General features: G+C 35.9%; 1 protein-coding gene across 7 annotated transcripts in view; it reads left to right on the forward strand.

The window, feature by feature from the left end:
* PIBF1 (progesterone immunomodulatory binding factor 1) overlaps positions 1 to 16,017 on the forward strand; it is a 204,126-nt gene that overhangs the window by 56,822 nt on the left and 131,287 nt on the right. For all 7 annotated transcript variants that reach the window (XR_008295913.1, XR_008295914.1, XR_003422189.2 and 4 more), the window contains exon 10: positions 4,470 to 4,568. Coding sequence is in view for 4 of the 7 variants with exons in the window: in XM_015083074.3 (XP_014938560.2) it covers positions 4,470 to 4,568 (99 nt within the window). In the remaining 3 variants the exon portion in view is untranslated. The remainder of the gene's footprint in view (positions 1 to 4,469; positions 4,569 to 16,017) is intronic.

Here is a 16,017-nt window from a genome sequence, read left to right on the forward strand (position 1 = left end):
CCAAACTCTGATTTGTTCCTGTTAGAATTTCAAAGGTTCCTAACGTTTTTCTCATTCTTGCAAAATGAGAAAGTTTTCTTGCCAAACTTTTCAAGTATAAATTTGATTTGTCATATTGGCACCATGAAATTTATCTTCTAGTAGTAGGAAAGTATGTTCCATGTACAGAAATACATTGTTACATTTTGTACTGAGGTTTCAGGTTTTGGTTGTAAGATAATTCTGGATAAACTTTAATATATCAAGTTTTGAAACATTAGTTTGCATAGGAAATACATCTGTTTTATTGTAATATTACAATTCTCTTATTTAGTGAAGTAATGAATACTTAACTCTTCAAGTTTCTTGTTTGAAGGTCATAGTTGAAATGATGATATCTTCCAGTTTTTGTCCCCATAATTCCTGCTTTATGCTTATTTCTCTGACATAGTTATTAACAGCACCCTCTTTCACTCTTAAAAATGCCTCAAGTTGAAAAATACATTGTTTGGACACTAGTTATTATACTAGGGCTCTCACTTTTGGCTTTACATAGGAATGATGGGATTTCTTTTCCCTTTTCTACCATCTTTCCTCTCCTCCTCCTGTGCATAAATACAGGGTGGATGGGAGAGATAAGTATGTGTATCTCTGATATGTCCATATGAGAGATGGACTTCGTAGGATGTAACATGAAAGAATCGTGAAAAACATGAAAAAAAAAATGTTAGCTTTCTAAAAGCATTTTTAAGAATGAAATATTTTAATTTTGTATTTAAAACATTCTAATTCTGGCCATTTGGCCAACTTCCAACATCATTCTTTATTATTATTCATTACATTTGATTATATATTCATTTGGACTTCTAAAACTTTAGCTTCTTTAACTTATACATGCTGCACATAGTCTCTATCAATTTTTCAAGTTTGTCCTTTGAAGAACATTAGAATTCTTGCTCTTCCAAAACTGTATGTTGTTACATTTCTAATGCATTTAACATTTTTAAATGGATAATTTATTAGTTATATGGCAATTATGGTTTTATCTGTGGCCAGAATATAATCCTTCTGTTGTTTTATCAAACCAGTCTAAGTTTGAAGGAGCATGGGCTGTAAGAAGTTTTTATGTAATATAGTCGCAGTCTTTACAAAGCTTATCTTTAATTTAACATTTGTGCTACAAGATGACCATATAAATCTTATAATGACAGAACTTCCCAAGGAGACAACTTCTGTGACACAAAGGGAATCTTACTAAACGCAGCATGACATGATAAGGAGCGCGCACTCTAGAACCAGACAGCTCGGGTTTACATTTGGGCACCATCGCTCCCTTGCTGTGTGACGGTAGATAACTACTCTGTGTTTCAGTCTTCTCCTTTGTAAAATGGAGATAATGAGACAACCTACACTTTGCGGGGTTGTTGTGAAGATTAAATGAGTCATAGTAAGTAAAATGCCTAAAATAGTTACTAGCACGTGGTAAGCATCTATATGTTTGTTATTACTATGATTGTCAGTGGAATATTTTCGGTTTATGTCAGACACCTTAAAAGTCAATTGATAATATTAAAGGCTTAAGTACTGTATCTCTATATTTATGTTAAAAGGAATTGTGAGCCTTCTTGTATGCAGGTTGTGTGTGAGTGGAGATGTGGAAGGTATGGAAACTGTTGGGAGATTAGGTTCACACAGAAATCTTACCAGCAGACATCTAGGAGAGAGCCTGTTGGTAGAAACCTCAGCCTCTAGCATTTTTTCAGACTCATTTTAGTTTTCTTTTTGTTTTTTTTTTTTTTCTTAATGTTTATTTATTTTTGAGAGAGAGCGAGTAGACGAGGGGCAGAGAGGGAGGCAGAAGATCAGAAGCGGGCTCTGTGCTGATAGCATAAAGCCCCATGTGTGGTTCGAACTCACGAACGCGCGATCATGACCTGAGCCAAAATGAGATGCAAAACAGAGCCACCAGGCACCCCTAGTTTTCTTTTTTTTAATTGCCCTTTTTGTCCTTCAAGGTCCAACTTACATATCTTCCCTTCATACATTCACCTCTCTTCCTCCAATTAAAAATAATCAGCTCTTCTTTGTGGCCTTGGAATTTTGTTTGTGCTTTAATATAGCACTAACTATAGTTAGCTGGATGATATAGATTGTAGCATGGTGAATGCACTAGGACCTTCTAATCATATCTCTGCTCACAAGCCCTTTTGTTAGTTTATTCTGGGTTTTATTTCATTCTCTGTGACTTGCTTTTATTTCTAATGCCCATTATTGCAGAAAGGAAATATAGTTAGGGACTGAAGCTTCTCCACCTACTAACTGTTCATGATTAATAGTACTATAATGGCAATCTACTTGGAATTTTGCTATTGAAATAACTTACAGAACAATGAAGCTATCTTTGAGAAATGAAAATTGCAACCAGTTTGTGATGACTTACTGACTGAAATATATAGATCATCTTGGAATGAAAAATACATCATTGTTTAATATACTTAAATAATTTAATTCTGTCTATAAAATTAAATCTCATGTTTCCGTTAGTTTGATGATAGAATATTTTTTGAAGATCATTGCAATCAGGATGATGTCAGAAAATAATGACATGACATTTTGTGATATCTATTTAAAAATTTTTTTTTTCAATGTTTTTTTTTTATTTATTTTTGGGACAGAGAGAGACAGAGCATGAACGGGGGAGGGGCAGAGAGAGGGGGAGACACAGAATCGGAAACAGGCTCCAGGCTCTGAGCCATCAGCCCAGAGCCTGACGCGGGGCTCGACCTCACGGACCATGAGATGGTGACCTGGCTGAAGTCGGACGCTTAACCGACTGCGCCACCCAGGCGCCCCTTGTGATATCTATTTTAAAATGCACTTCCACTTAGAGAATAATATATAAAAGCTATTTTCTTCTTAATAAGTTACTGTACTCCAGTTTTTTGTGAACTATTTATTTCTGGTTCATAAACCATTTGATTGAGGAGTCTCTATTGGTTGATACGTTTTAAATTTTAACTTTGTTGTTAGTATCACAATGTAAAAGATGACATTTCATACTGGCACAGCAAGTAAGCATTTCTGTCCAATCGTTATTACATAGATTTATTTAAACGATGTGGATTTTCATGACTTTCTACTGATATTCTCCATGAATAATAAACACAAAACTCTAATACCCAATCCAGGTCTTTATGGGAGATATGGTAATATGATGTAAAAAAACACTTGCTTTAGCCAACTTGACAATAAATTATATTAAAAAAAACACTTTGTTTGCAGTAGACATGGTTGGACACAAATTAGAGCTTTAACATAGGCTGTGACTTAGAACTAGGTACTTTAAGCTCTTGAAGTTATAGTTTACTTCACTATAAAAAATGGTTAGAAAATAAACATACGGGATTTGTAGGAATTATATGAGCAAAATTATTTATGTTATACTCTATATTTATTTATAACTATGTTAGAGAAGTGGATTTTTAAAAAATTAAGTGGGTCTCTGAAAAAAGCTTACTGTTGGTATTTTTCTTGATCCAGACTTCCACTTTAAGAAAAAAACAAGATTTGATCTTTAAAGGCGCTCATATCTTGCTGTGTCATAACCTAATTATTCACTCTTGTTACCTTCTGCTTTTTGGACATTACCCTTAGATGTTATTAAATGTGTCGTTCAATTTTAGTTCCTGCTATCAGTACTATTAGTGGGTGCCTCACCTAACACTCTGACTTCATACTTTCTTGAGCCCTACAGGAATATCGACTTAGCTTCACTTAACTACTTCAGTGGTTACACCCTGGATCTTGGTATCCACTAAAATTCTATCCTGGGAAGTACTGTTCCACCTCCAAATCACCATTCTTTAGCAGCAATCTCTAGTCTTTTATCCTGTTTGTACACTACTTACATTTATCTGTTTGTCATCTTATCAGGACTACATGTCCTTTGTCTCTTCTGCTTCTTCCTAACCTATCAGCCCTCAGTTCTCTTCTCTTCCATTCCTCTGTAAGTGAGATCCCAAGGGTCATTGCTTCAGCTAGCTCATATCCCATTTGTTCCCATTTTGACACTGGTGATCTCTATGTTATATTTTTTCATTTAAAATATTTTATAGAATATTTATTAACTTCTCAAGACCTCAGTTTTCTTGTGGGTACTGTGTGAGTAATTATACTTACCTCATTAGTTATGGTAAGGATCAAACAAGTTATATATACAAAGTGTTTAGCCTACCTTTAACCCACGTAGAGATAATTTATGGAGAAAGATACTGGGACATTTAGAGGTAGACCATGTTTGCACCTGTACTAGTGTGTGTTGCTACAGAAATACCAAGCCAGGTAAATTCATATAATATCCACCTTAGGTACCAAGCTCAAGTGGGTCCTTAAGATTGTCAGATAGTCCACTCTAAGCAAGTACATTTATGAATCTTTAGGAAATAGATACTTATGTATTTGGAATAATTGAGTGTATACTTAAATTTTAGAAATCTCCGAGAAGCAAGGGATAATGCTGTAGCTGAAAAGGAACGAGCAGTGATGGCTGAAAAGAATGCTTTAGAAAAACATGATCAGCTCTTAGACAGGTAAGCATCCTGCATGTCTGGAAATGTTAAAACTCTTTGATTTTTGTTCCTGTTACTTTTGATTTTAGAAAAAATATTTTTAAAAGAAGTATATTTATTTCAAGTGAACTGTAGTTTACATGCATTGTTTTTGTAACATATAACTGGCATATACTAAAACAAGATAATAGAACAGTTCAGTCACTGTCCAGTTTCCTTATACCCCTTTTGTCCATCTCAACCACTGCTGCTCAAGAGACAAACACTTCCTCATTTCCGTCACCATAGCTTAGTTTCACTCTTCCTGGATTGAAAATAAATGGAATTGCACACGATGTAATCTTTTGTGTCTAGCTTCTTTCACGCCACATTATATTTTCATCTATTTTGTTGTTGTATCAGTAGTTCATTCCTTACTGTTGCTGGGTAGAAATGTACCACAGTTTGTTTATTCACTCACCTGTCAGTGGACATTTAGGTTGTTTCCATTTTGGAGCTATCATGAATGAAGTTGCTGTGAAATTTTCTATAAAGTCTTTTGGGCATATGTTTTTATTTGTCTTAGATAAATTTTCTCTAACACTGGAATTGCTAGTCATAAAGTAGCTGGATGTTTTACTTTCAAAGAACTTACTGAGGGGTGCCTGGATGGCTCAGTTGGTTAAGCATCTAATTTCAGCTTAGGCCATGATCTCATGGTTCATGGGTTTGAGCCCTGCGTCAGGCTCTGTGCTGGCAGCTCAGAGCCCTGGAGCCTGCTTTGGATTCTGTGTCTCCCTCTCTCTCTGCCCCTCCCCTACTTGCACTGTTTCGCAAGAAAATTAATAAACATTAAAAAACAAAAGAAACTATTGAACTTAACTCCAAAATTAAGTTCATTATATACTCCCCAGTTCATTTCTTAAAAATCTGTATGTTCTGGTTTATGTGTGTTGGAGGAAGGGGAAGAGAGAAAATGATTTGTCTTTAATTTATCAATAGAAAAGTATATTATTTTTAATAGTCTAGTTAATAGGAAAATCACTGATGAGTATTAAGGTAAATACCATTGCCTCATTGAACAGCCTAGACTTTCAGTGGTTTGACTTCATGCAAATAGAATGGTTACGTTTTTAAAAAAACTTTTTATTTTGAAAATAATTTCAGACAGAAAAGTTAGTAGAATAGTACATCAAGTACATATACCTTTCATATACTGATAAACTTAGAAAATAACTGAATGGAGCTTTTAATTGTGTTAAATGAAGACTTGCAGATTCATTTGTGATTTTAGCAATACATGAAACTAAAAATTGAGGCAACTCTTCATATAATTAACCTATGACCAAAATCTTGTAGAATGACTCAAATTATTAAACTTCTGAATTCAAATCAACTTTATAAACATGATACATTAGTAAATACAATATTAGAGAAATCTTTTCTGTAATGTGGAAGTGTATCTAAATCTGAACGTTTTATATTAAAATAAATTTCTAAGTCAGCTGTTTTTGTTGGAGTGCTGTTATAACCTTAAAATCTTTTAATATGTATAATCTTTCCATTTACAAAACTATATGGTTTACATAAAAGATTTGTCTCTTTGTTGATGTTTTGAACATGACGTATTTAGGAATGGCTCTAGAATAATATTTGTGGACAAACTAACAAACTTTATTTTTTTTAATGGTTATTTATATTTGAGAGAGAGCAAGAGTGCACAAGCAGGGGAGGGGCAAAGAGAGAGAGACAGAGACAGAATATGAAGCAGACTCCAGGCTCTGAGCTGTCAGGACAGAGCCCGACGTGGGGCTCGAACCCATGAGCTGTGAGTTCATGACCTGAGCCAAGTCGGACGCTTAACTGAGTGAGCCATCCAGGTGCCCCCAAACTAACAAACTTTAAAAAAAAGTGTAAGATTTTTTTTTAATGTTTATTTATTTATTTTGACAGATAGCGCACCAGTGCACGAGTAGGGGCGGGGCAGACAGAGCAGGAGAGAGAGAATCCCAAGCAGGCTCCACATTCACATGGAGCCTGATGAAGGGCTCAATCCCATGACCATGAGATCATGACCTGAGCCAAAATCAAGAGTCAGACACTTAACTGTCTGAGCCACCTAGATGCCCCAAGAAAGCATAAGATTTTAACTAGTAAACCAGAACTTATATTCAGGCAGAATTTCTTAACTTACTAGCTTTGGTATGTTTTTGTGAATTTGGAGAAAAGAGAATAGTAGTAACTCTGACCTTAAAACTGGTAGGGGGACCTGGGTGTCTCAGTCAGTTGGGCATCTGACTTCATCTCAGGTCATGATCTCGTGGTTTGCGAGTTCAAGCCCTGCATCAGGCTTTGTGCTGTCAGCTCAGAGCCTAGAGCCTGCTTCGGATTCTGTGTCTCCATCTCTCTCTCTGCCCCTCCCCTGGTCACGCTGTCTCTCTCTCTCTCAAAGATAAATAAACATTAAAAAGAATTTTTTTTACTTGGCTGTTTTTTTTTTTTTAACATTTATTCATTTTTGAAAGGCAGAAAGAGAGCACAAATGGGGGAGGAGCAAAGAGAGAGGGAGACACAGAAACAGAAGGAGGCTCCAAGCTCTGAGCTGTCAGCACAGAGCCCAATGTGGGGCTCGAACTCACGGACTGCGAGATCATGACCTGAGCCAAAGTCAGATGCTGAACCGACTGAGCCACCCAGCGCCCCATTATACTTGGCTATTATATATTTATACTAAACTCTGTTATGTCCTAGATTCTGGCACTCTAAAATCCTTATTTGTCCATATACTAACAACTGGTATTTATCCTAAAGGCCATAGGATGCTTTAGTACTTAAAGGTATCTTTTGAATAATTGAATTCAATCATTTAAATGTTTGTAAAGCATGTAGAACAGTGTCTTGCATATAAGTAGTGATACAGAAATGTTTGCTGTTATTATAAAATAATTTGTTCAGTTCTGTTTACTGAAATTTTGCTATTTAAAAGTTGATCTTTCAAAATCATTTTCCACTAGAATTTTGAATAAACTAGAACAGCTCATTTTTTTATTGAGGTTTAACTGACATACTATATTATATTAGTTTCAGGTATAAAACATAGTGATTTGGTATTTATGTACATTACGAAATGATCACTACAATAAGTCTAGTTACCATCTGTCACCATGTAAAGGTTTTAAAATGTTGTTGACTACATTCCTGATGCTGTACATTACATCTCCGTGTATTATTTGTTTTATAACTGGAAGATTGTACCTCTTAATCCCCCTTGCCTGTTTCATCCATCCCTCTACCCTCCCTCTGTTCTGGCAACCATCAGTTTATTCTCTGCAGCTGAGTCTATTCCTGTTTCTTGTTTGTTTATTTGTTTTGCTTCTTAGATTCCACATGTGAGTGAAATAAGGTATTTTTCTCTGATTTATTTCACTTACCATAATACACTCTAGGCCATAAGTCACGAGATTTCATTCTCATGACTAATATTCTGTTGTGTGTGTGTGTGTACACATACCTACATACATGTACACACACACGCATACACATCACATCTTCTTTATCCATTTGCCCCTCTTGGACACTTGGGTTGCTTCCATATTTTGGCTATTGTAAAAGATGCTGTAATGAACATAGGAGTGCCTGTATCTTTTCAAATTAGTGCTTTTGTTTTCTGTGGACAAATAACCAGAAGTGGAATTACTGGATCATATGGTATGGTAGTTCTGTTTTTAATTTTTAAAGGAACCTCCATACTATTTCCCGTAGTTGCTATATCAATTTACATTGCTACCGACAGTGCACAAGAGTTCCCTTTTCTCTACATCCTCACCAGCATTTGTTATTTCTTGTTTTTTCAATAATAGCCATTCTGACAGCTGTTAGGTGAAACCTCTTTGTGGTTTTGATTTGCATTTCCCTGGTTAGTGATGATGAACATCTTTTCATGTGCCTGTTCACCATCTGTATGTCTTTGGAAAATGTCTATTCAGGTCCTCTGCCCGTTTTTTAATCGGATTGTTTTCTTAATATTGAGTTGTATGAGTTCTTTTTATATATGAATATTAACCCCTTTTTATATATATCATTTGCAAATATCTGCTTGCATTCACTATGTTGCCTTTTTGTTTTGTTGATCATTTTCTTTGCTGTGTAAAAACTTTTCTAGTTTGATGTAGTTCCTTTTTTTTTTTTTAGTTTTGCTTTTTGTTGCTTGTGTCTGAGGGGACAGATCCAAAATAATATTCCTAAGATCAGTGTCAAAGAACTTATTACCTATTCTTCCTTCTAGGATGTATGGTTTCAGGTCTTACATTTAAGCCTTTAATCTATTTTGAGTTTATTTTTTGTGCATGGTGTAACAAAGCAGTTTCATTCTTTTGCATGTGGCTTTCCAGTTTTCCCAATACCATTTACTAAGAGACTCTTTTTTTCCTCACTATATATCCTTGCCTTCTCTGTCATAGATTAATTGACCATGTAAGCATGGGTTTATTTCTGGTCTCTCTAGTCTGTTCCATTGATCTGTGTGCCTGTTTTTGTGCCAGTACAATACTTTTTGATTACTATAGACTTATAGTATAGTTTGAAATATGGTTGTGATACCTCCAGCTTTGTTCTTATTTCTCAATTTTGCTTTGTGTATTCAGGGTCCTTTGTGGTTCCATACAGATTTTAGTATAATTTGTTCTACTTCTGTGAAAAATACCCTTGATGTTTTGATAGGGATTGCATTGAATCTGTAGATTGCCTTGGGTAGTATAGACAAATTACCAATATTAATTCTTCTAATTCATTGTATATCTTTCCATTTATTTGTTTTCAGTTTCTTTCATCAATGTGTCAGAGTTTTAGAATGTAGGTCTTTAACCCCTTGGTTAAATTTATTCCTAGATAGTTTATTCTTTTTGATGCAGTTGTAAATAGGATTGTTTTCTTAATTTCTGTCTCTGATAGTTTGTTACTAGTGTACAGAAATGCAACAAATTTCTATGTATTAATGTTGTATCCTGCAACTTTACTGAATTCATTTATTAATTATAATAGTTTGGTGGAGTCTTTGGGGTGTTCTGTATATAATATCATGTCATCTGCAAATAGTGACAGTTTTGCTTCTTCCTTTCCAGTTTGGATGAGTTTTATTTCTTTAACTGCTGTGGCTAGGACTTCCAATACTATGTTGAATAAAAGTGCTGAGAATAAGAATCCTTGTCTTATTGCTGATTTTAGAGAAAATGCTTTTAGCTTTTTACCATTGAGTAAGTTAGCTGTGGGTTTGTCATATATGGCCTTTATTATATTGAGGTACGTTCCCTCTATACTCACTCTGTTGAGAGTTTTTATCATCAATTGATGTTGAATTTTGTCAAATGCTTTTTCTGCATCTATTGAAATGATCATATGATTTTTATTCCTCATTCTGTTGATGTGGCATATCACGTTGGTTGATTTGTGGATGTTGAACCATCTTTGCATCCCTGGAATAAATCCTACTAGTTCATGGCATATGATCCTTTTTTTTTTTTTTTTTTTTTTTTTGAGAAAGAGTACACACAAGCAAGAAGGGGCAGAGGGAGAGGGACAGAAAGAATCCCAGCGTGGAGCCTGACACAGGGCTCAATCTCATCACCATGAGATCATGACCTAAGCCAAAATCAAGAGTCAGATGCCTAGCTAACCAAGCTACCCAGGCGCCCCTGGTTTGCTAATATTTTGTTGAGGATTTTTACATCTGTGTTCATTAGGGATATTAACCTGTAATTTTCTTCTTTAGTGGTGTGTTTGTCTGGTTTTGGTATCAGGGTAATACTGACCTGATAAAATAAGTTTGGAAGCATCTTCAATTTCCTGACATAATTTGAGAAGAATAGGTATTAACTCTTTTAAATGTTTGGTAGAATTTATCTAAGAGGCCCTGGACTCCTGTTCATTAGGAGTTTTGTGTTTTTGTTATTGTTTTTTACTAATTCAGTTTCGTTACTAGTAAGTAATTGGTCTATTAGATTTTCTGTTTCTTCATGATTTAATCTTGGAAATAGTATGTTTTTAGGAATTTATTTCTTCTAAGCTGTCCAATTTGTTAGTGTATTACTGTTCATAGTAGTCTTGTGAGCCTTTGTATTTTTGTGGCATTGGTTGTAAGTTGTCTTTCATTTTTTATTTTATTTATTTGGGCCCTCTTTCTGTGTTTCTTGATGAGTCTTGCCTAAGGGTTTGTCCATTTAGTTTATCTTTTAAAAGAACCAGCTCTTGGTTTCATTGATTTTTTTTTCTTTTTTTCTTTTTTTAATTTTCTTTTAAATGTTTGAGAGAGAGTACACATGAGCAGGGGAAAGGCGAAGAGAGAGGGAGAATGAAAATCCACAAACTGTGAGATCATGACCTGAGCTGAAATCAAGAATCGGATGCTTTAACCAACTGAGCCACCCAAGTGCTCCCATTGATTTTTTTTTGTTTTTTTTCTTTCTTTTTTTCTTTTTTTTTTTTTTTTGGCCTCTCTTTCATTTATCTTCACTCTGATCCTTATTATTTACTTCCTTCTTGAACTTTGGCCATTGCTTGTTCTTACTTTTCTAGTATATTCAAGTGTTAAGTTAAATTGTTTACTTGACGTTTTTGTTGTTTATTGAGGTAAGCCTATTTTGGTATGAACTTCCCCCTGAGAACTGCTTTTGCTGTATCTTACAAGTGTTGGAACGTGGTTTTCCCATTTTCATTTGTCTCAAGGAATTTTTTTGTCTTTTCTTTAATATTTTTGTTGACCCTTTGGTTCTTTAATAGCATATTGTTTAGTTTCCACATATTTGTGGTTTTTCTCCAGTTTTCTTCCTAAAATTGATTTCTAGTTTTGTAAAGTCCATGTGGTCTACTATATTGTTTAAGGCCAGTATTTCCTTGCTGTCTGGATTTACTGTCTGATCTATTCATTGATAGATAGCATTAAAGTGTTCCACTATTATTATATTGCTGTCAATTTCTTCCTTTATGTGTATTGATATTTATGTATGTTTATATATTTAGATGCCTCCTATTATAGGGTACATAAATATTACAAATATATCCCCTTGTTAGATTGACCCATTTATCCTTGTATGATTCTCTTCTTTTTCTTTTGTTAGTTTTTTTTAATGTTTATTTTTGAGAGAGAGAGAGCAGGGGAGGGGCAGAGAGAGAAACAAGGACAGAGGATTCAAAGCAGGCTCTGCACTGACAGCAGTGAGCCCAATGTGAGGCTCGAACTCACGAACCATGAGATCATGACCTGAGCCGAAGTCAGAGACTCAACCGCCTGAGCCACCCAGGTGTCCTGTTACAGTTTGTTTTAAAGTCTATTTTGTCTAAAAACGGTGAGGGGGTCCTTGGGTGGCTCAGTCAGTTTGGGCATCCACTCTTGATACTGCCTCAGGTTGTGATCCTGCAGTCGTGAGATCGAACCCCCACGTCAGGCTCTGCTGAGCATCGAGCCTGCTTGGGATTGTCTGTCTGCCCCTCCTCCTGTTCATTCTCTCTCTCTCTCTCTCTCTCTCTCTCTCTCTCTCTCTCTCTCTCAAAATAAATAAGCTTTAAAAAGAATAAAGTCTATTTTATCTAATGTAAGTATTGCTACCCCAGCTTTTGTTTCCATTTGTATGGAATATCTTTTTCCATCCTTTCACTTTCAGTCGATATGTATCTTTAGATGGGCCTCGGTTTTGTCTGTTTTTTATCCATCAGCCACCCCCCTTGTCTTTTGATTGTAGAACTAGGTCTATTTACATTTAAAGAAATTGTTGGTAGGTATGTACTTATGGCCAGTTTGTTCATTGGTTTCTGGCTGTTTTTGTAGTTGCTCTGTTTCTTTCTTCTTTTCTTCCTCTTCTTTATGCTTTGATGCTTTTGTTTGGTGTTATGTTTGTATTCCTTTCACTTTATTTTTCTTGCTATTACAGGGTTTTGGTTTGTGGTTACCATCTCTCTCTCTCTCTCTCTCTCTCTCTCTCTCATAGTCTATTTTCAGTCAGTGTTTGCTTAAGTTCAAATGCATTCTAAAAGCATATTTTTACTCTATCCCCTACCATGTTTTATATTTTGATGTCATATTTTACATCTTTTTATTTTGTATATTCCTTAACTAATTATTAGAGATATACTTGATTTCACTTCTTCTTTTTAACATTCATATTAGCTTAATAACTGCTTGCCTCTTAATAACTATATTATAACTTACATTATATTTTATAATGACTATATTATATATTAAATATTATATATTATATGTATTATATAATAGCTATATTATAATAACTATATATAATAACTAATAACTACATTTGCCTCTGTTAGGGCAATTTTTTCTTTCATATACTTTATTTCTAGTTATAACTTTTTTCTTCTCTGCTTAAAGAAGTCTCTTCATTTCTTGAAAGGCTGATTTAGTGGTGGTGAACTACCTTAGCTTCGCTTGTCTGGAAAACTCTCCTTTGATTCTGAATGATAACCTTGCTGGGTGAAGTATTCTTGATTGTAAGTTTTTTTCCTTTCAACACTTTGAATATGTCATGTCACTCCCTTCTGGCCTGCAAAGTTTTTGCTGAAAAATCAGCTGATAGTGTCATGGGGGTTCCCTGGTACATAACTAGTTGTTTTTCTCTTGTTACTTTTAAGATTATCTCTTTATCTGCCTGGGTGGCTCAGTCAGTTGAGCGTCTAACTTTTGATTTCCTCTTGGGTCATGATTTCATGGTTCATGGGATCAAGCCCTGCATCAGGCTGCGTGCCATCATCTTGAGATTTTCTCTCTTCCTCCCTCTCTCTCTCTCTCTCTCTCTCTCCCTGCCCCTCCCCCATGTGTGTATGCTTTCTATCTCTCTCAAAATAAATAAACTTTAAAGAACTAAAAATAAAATTAAAAATAAAAAAAATTATCTCTTTATCTTTAATGTTTGACATTTTAATTATAATGTGTCTTGGTGTGGATCTCCGGGTTCATCTTGTTTTGGACTCTCTGTGCTTCATGGACTTGGATGTTTGTTTCCTTCCCCAGGTTAGGAATGTTTTCAAACATTATTTCTTCAAATAAGTTTTCTGCACCTTTCTGTCTTTTCTCCTTCTGGGACCCCTATAATACAAAATGTTAAAATGTTAGTACACTTGATATAGTCCCCAGAGGTCCCTTAAATTATCCCCATTTTTTTTAATTCTTTTTTTTTTTTTCTGTTCTGATGGAGTGATTTGTACCACTTGTCTTCTGTTTCTCTGTATCATCTTAATCGGCTGTTGATTCCATCTTATGTTTTTCATTTTAGTTATTGTATTCGTCAACTCTGATTGGTATATTCTTATGTTTTCTCTTTGTTGAAGTTCTCCCTGTATTACTAATCCATTCTTCTCCCAAGTTTGGTGATCATCTTTATGGCCATTACTTTCAACTCTTTATCAGGGAGATTACTTACCTCTATTTCACTACCTACATATGTAGGTAGTGGGTAGTATATACCTCCCTACTCCTTAAGACACAACAACACTGGAATTAGTCCAGTGGATAACCCTATAATGCCCTGCAAGCATTCGAGTGAAAGGAAGACAGTTGTATTTCTCTCAGTTTAGATCAAAAGCTAGAAATGAGTAAGCTTAGTGAGGAAGGCATGTCTAAGGCTGAGATAGGTTGAAAGTTAGGTCTCTTGTACCAGACAGTTAGCCAAGTTGTGAATGCAAAGGAAAAGTTCTTAAAGGAAATTAAAAATGTTACTCCAGTGAACACACAAATGATTAAAGAAAAGGGGGGGTGGGGAAACAGCCTTATTGCTGTTATAGAGACAGTTTGAATGGTCTTGGATAGATAAAACCAACCATAATATTTTCCTAAGCCAAAGCTGATCCAGATCAAGGCCCTATCTTCAATTCTATGAAGCCTAGAAGAGGTGAGAAAGCTGCAGAAGAAAAGTTTGTAGTTAGCAGAGCTAGCAGAGGTTGGTTCATGAAGTTCAAGGAAAGCAACTGTCTCCACAACATAAAAGTGCAAGATGAAGCAGTAGGTACTGATATAGACACTACAGCAAGTTGTACGGAAGATCTGGGTAAGATCATTAATGAAGGTGGCTACACTAACAACAGATTTTTGGTATAAATGATACAGCCTTCTTTTGGAAGAAGATGCCATCTAGCACTTTCATAGCTAGAGAGGAGAAGTCAATGCCTGGCCTCAAAGGATAGGCTGACTCTCGCAGCTAGTGACTTTAAGTTGAAGCCAGTATTCATTTACCATTCCTAAAATCCTGAGGTCCTTAAGAATTATACACTAAATCTACTCTTTTGTGATCTATACATGTAACAACAGAGCCTGGATAACAGCACATCTACTTACAGTATGGTTTACTGACTCTTAAGCCCACTGTTGAAACTTATTGCTCAAAAAAAAAGATTGCTTTCAAAATATTATTGCTCATTGACAGTGCACCTGGCCACCCAAGAGCTTTGATGGAGATATACAATGAGATTAATGTTGTTCTCATGCCTGCTAACATAGCATACATTCTGTAGCCCATGGATGGAGTCGTTTTGACTTTCAAGCCGTCTTTTTTAGGAAAAACATGTTGTGGGGTGCCTAGGTGGCTCGGTCGGTTAAGTGTCCAACTCAGCTCAGGTCGTGATCTCACGGTTCTTGGGTTCGAGCCCCGCGTCAGGCTCTGTGCTGACAGTGTGGAGCCTGGAGCCCATTTTGAGTTCTGTGTCTCTGTCCCTCCCCTGCTCACGCTCTGTCTCTCTCTTTCTCTCTCTCTCTCAAAAATAAATAAATCTAAAAAAAAGAAATACATTTTGTAGGGGTGTCTGGGTGACTCAGTTGGTTAAGTGTCTTTTTTTTAACTTTTTTATTTTTTAATTTTTTTGAATATTTATTTTTTAGAGAGAGAGACAGAGTATGAACAGGGGAGGGGCAGAGAGAGAGAGACACGAATCCAAAGCAGGCTCCAGGCTCTCAGCTGTCAGCACAGAGCCCGACGCGGGGCTCGAACCCATGGACCGTGAGATCATGACCTGAGCTGAAGTCGGACGCCCAACCAACTGAACCACCCAGGCGCCCCAAGCATCTGACTCTTATTTTGGCTCAGGTCATGAGATCGAGCCTCACATCTGGCTTCGTGCTAAGTGTGGAGCCCGCTTAAGATTCTCTCTTTCTCTAAGCCTCTGTCCCTCCCCAGCTTGTACGCACACTTTCTCTCTTTCTCTCAAAAAATAAAATAAAGAGAAATGCATTTTGAAAAGCTGCCATAGGTAGTGGTTCCTCTGATGGATCTGGGTAAAGTAAATTGAAAACCTGGAAAGGGTTCATTATTCTAGATGCCAGTAGGAACATTCATCATTCATTCATGGGAAGCGGTCAGAATATCTACATTCACAGGAATTTGGAAGAAGTTGATTCCATCTGGCATGGATGACCTAGAGGTGTTCACGACTTGACTGGCAGAAGTCATTTCAGTGATGAAATAGCAAGAGAACTAGAATTAGAAGTGGAACCTGA

The sequence above is a fragment of the Acinonyx jubatus genome, chromosome A1, assembly GCF_027475565.1.
Source record: "Acinonyx jubatus isolate Ajub_Pintada_27869175 chromosome A1, VMU_Ajub_asm_v1.0, whole genome shotgun sequence".
Taxonomy (NCBI): Eukaryota; Metazoa; Chordata; class Mammalia; order Carnivora; family Felidae; genus Acinonyx; species Acinonyx jubatus.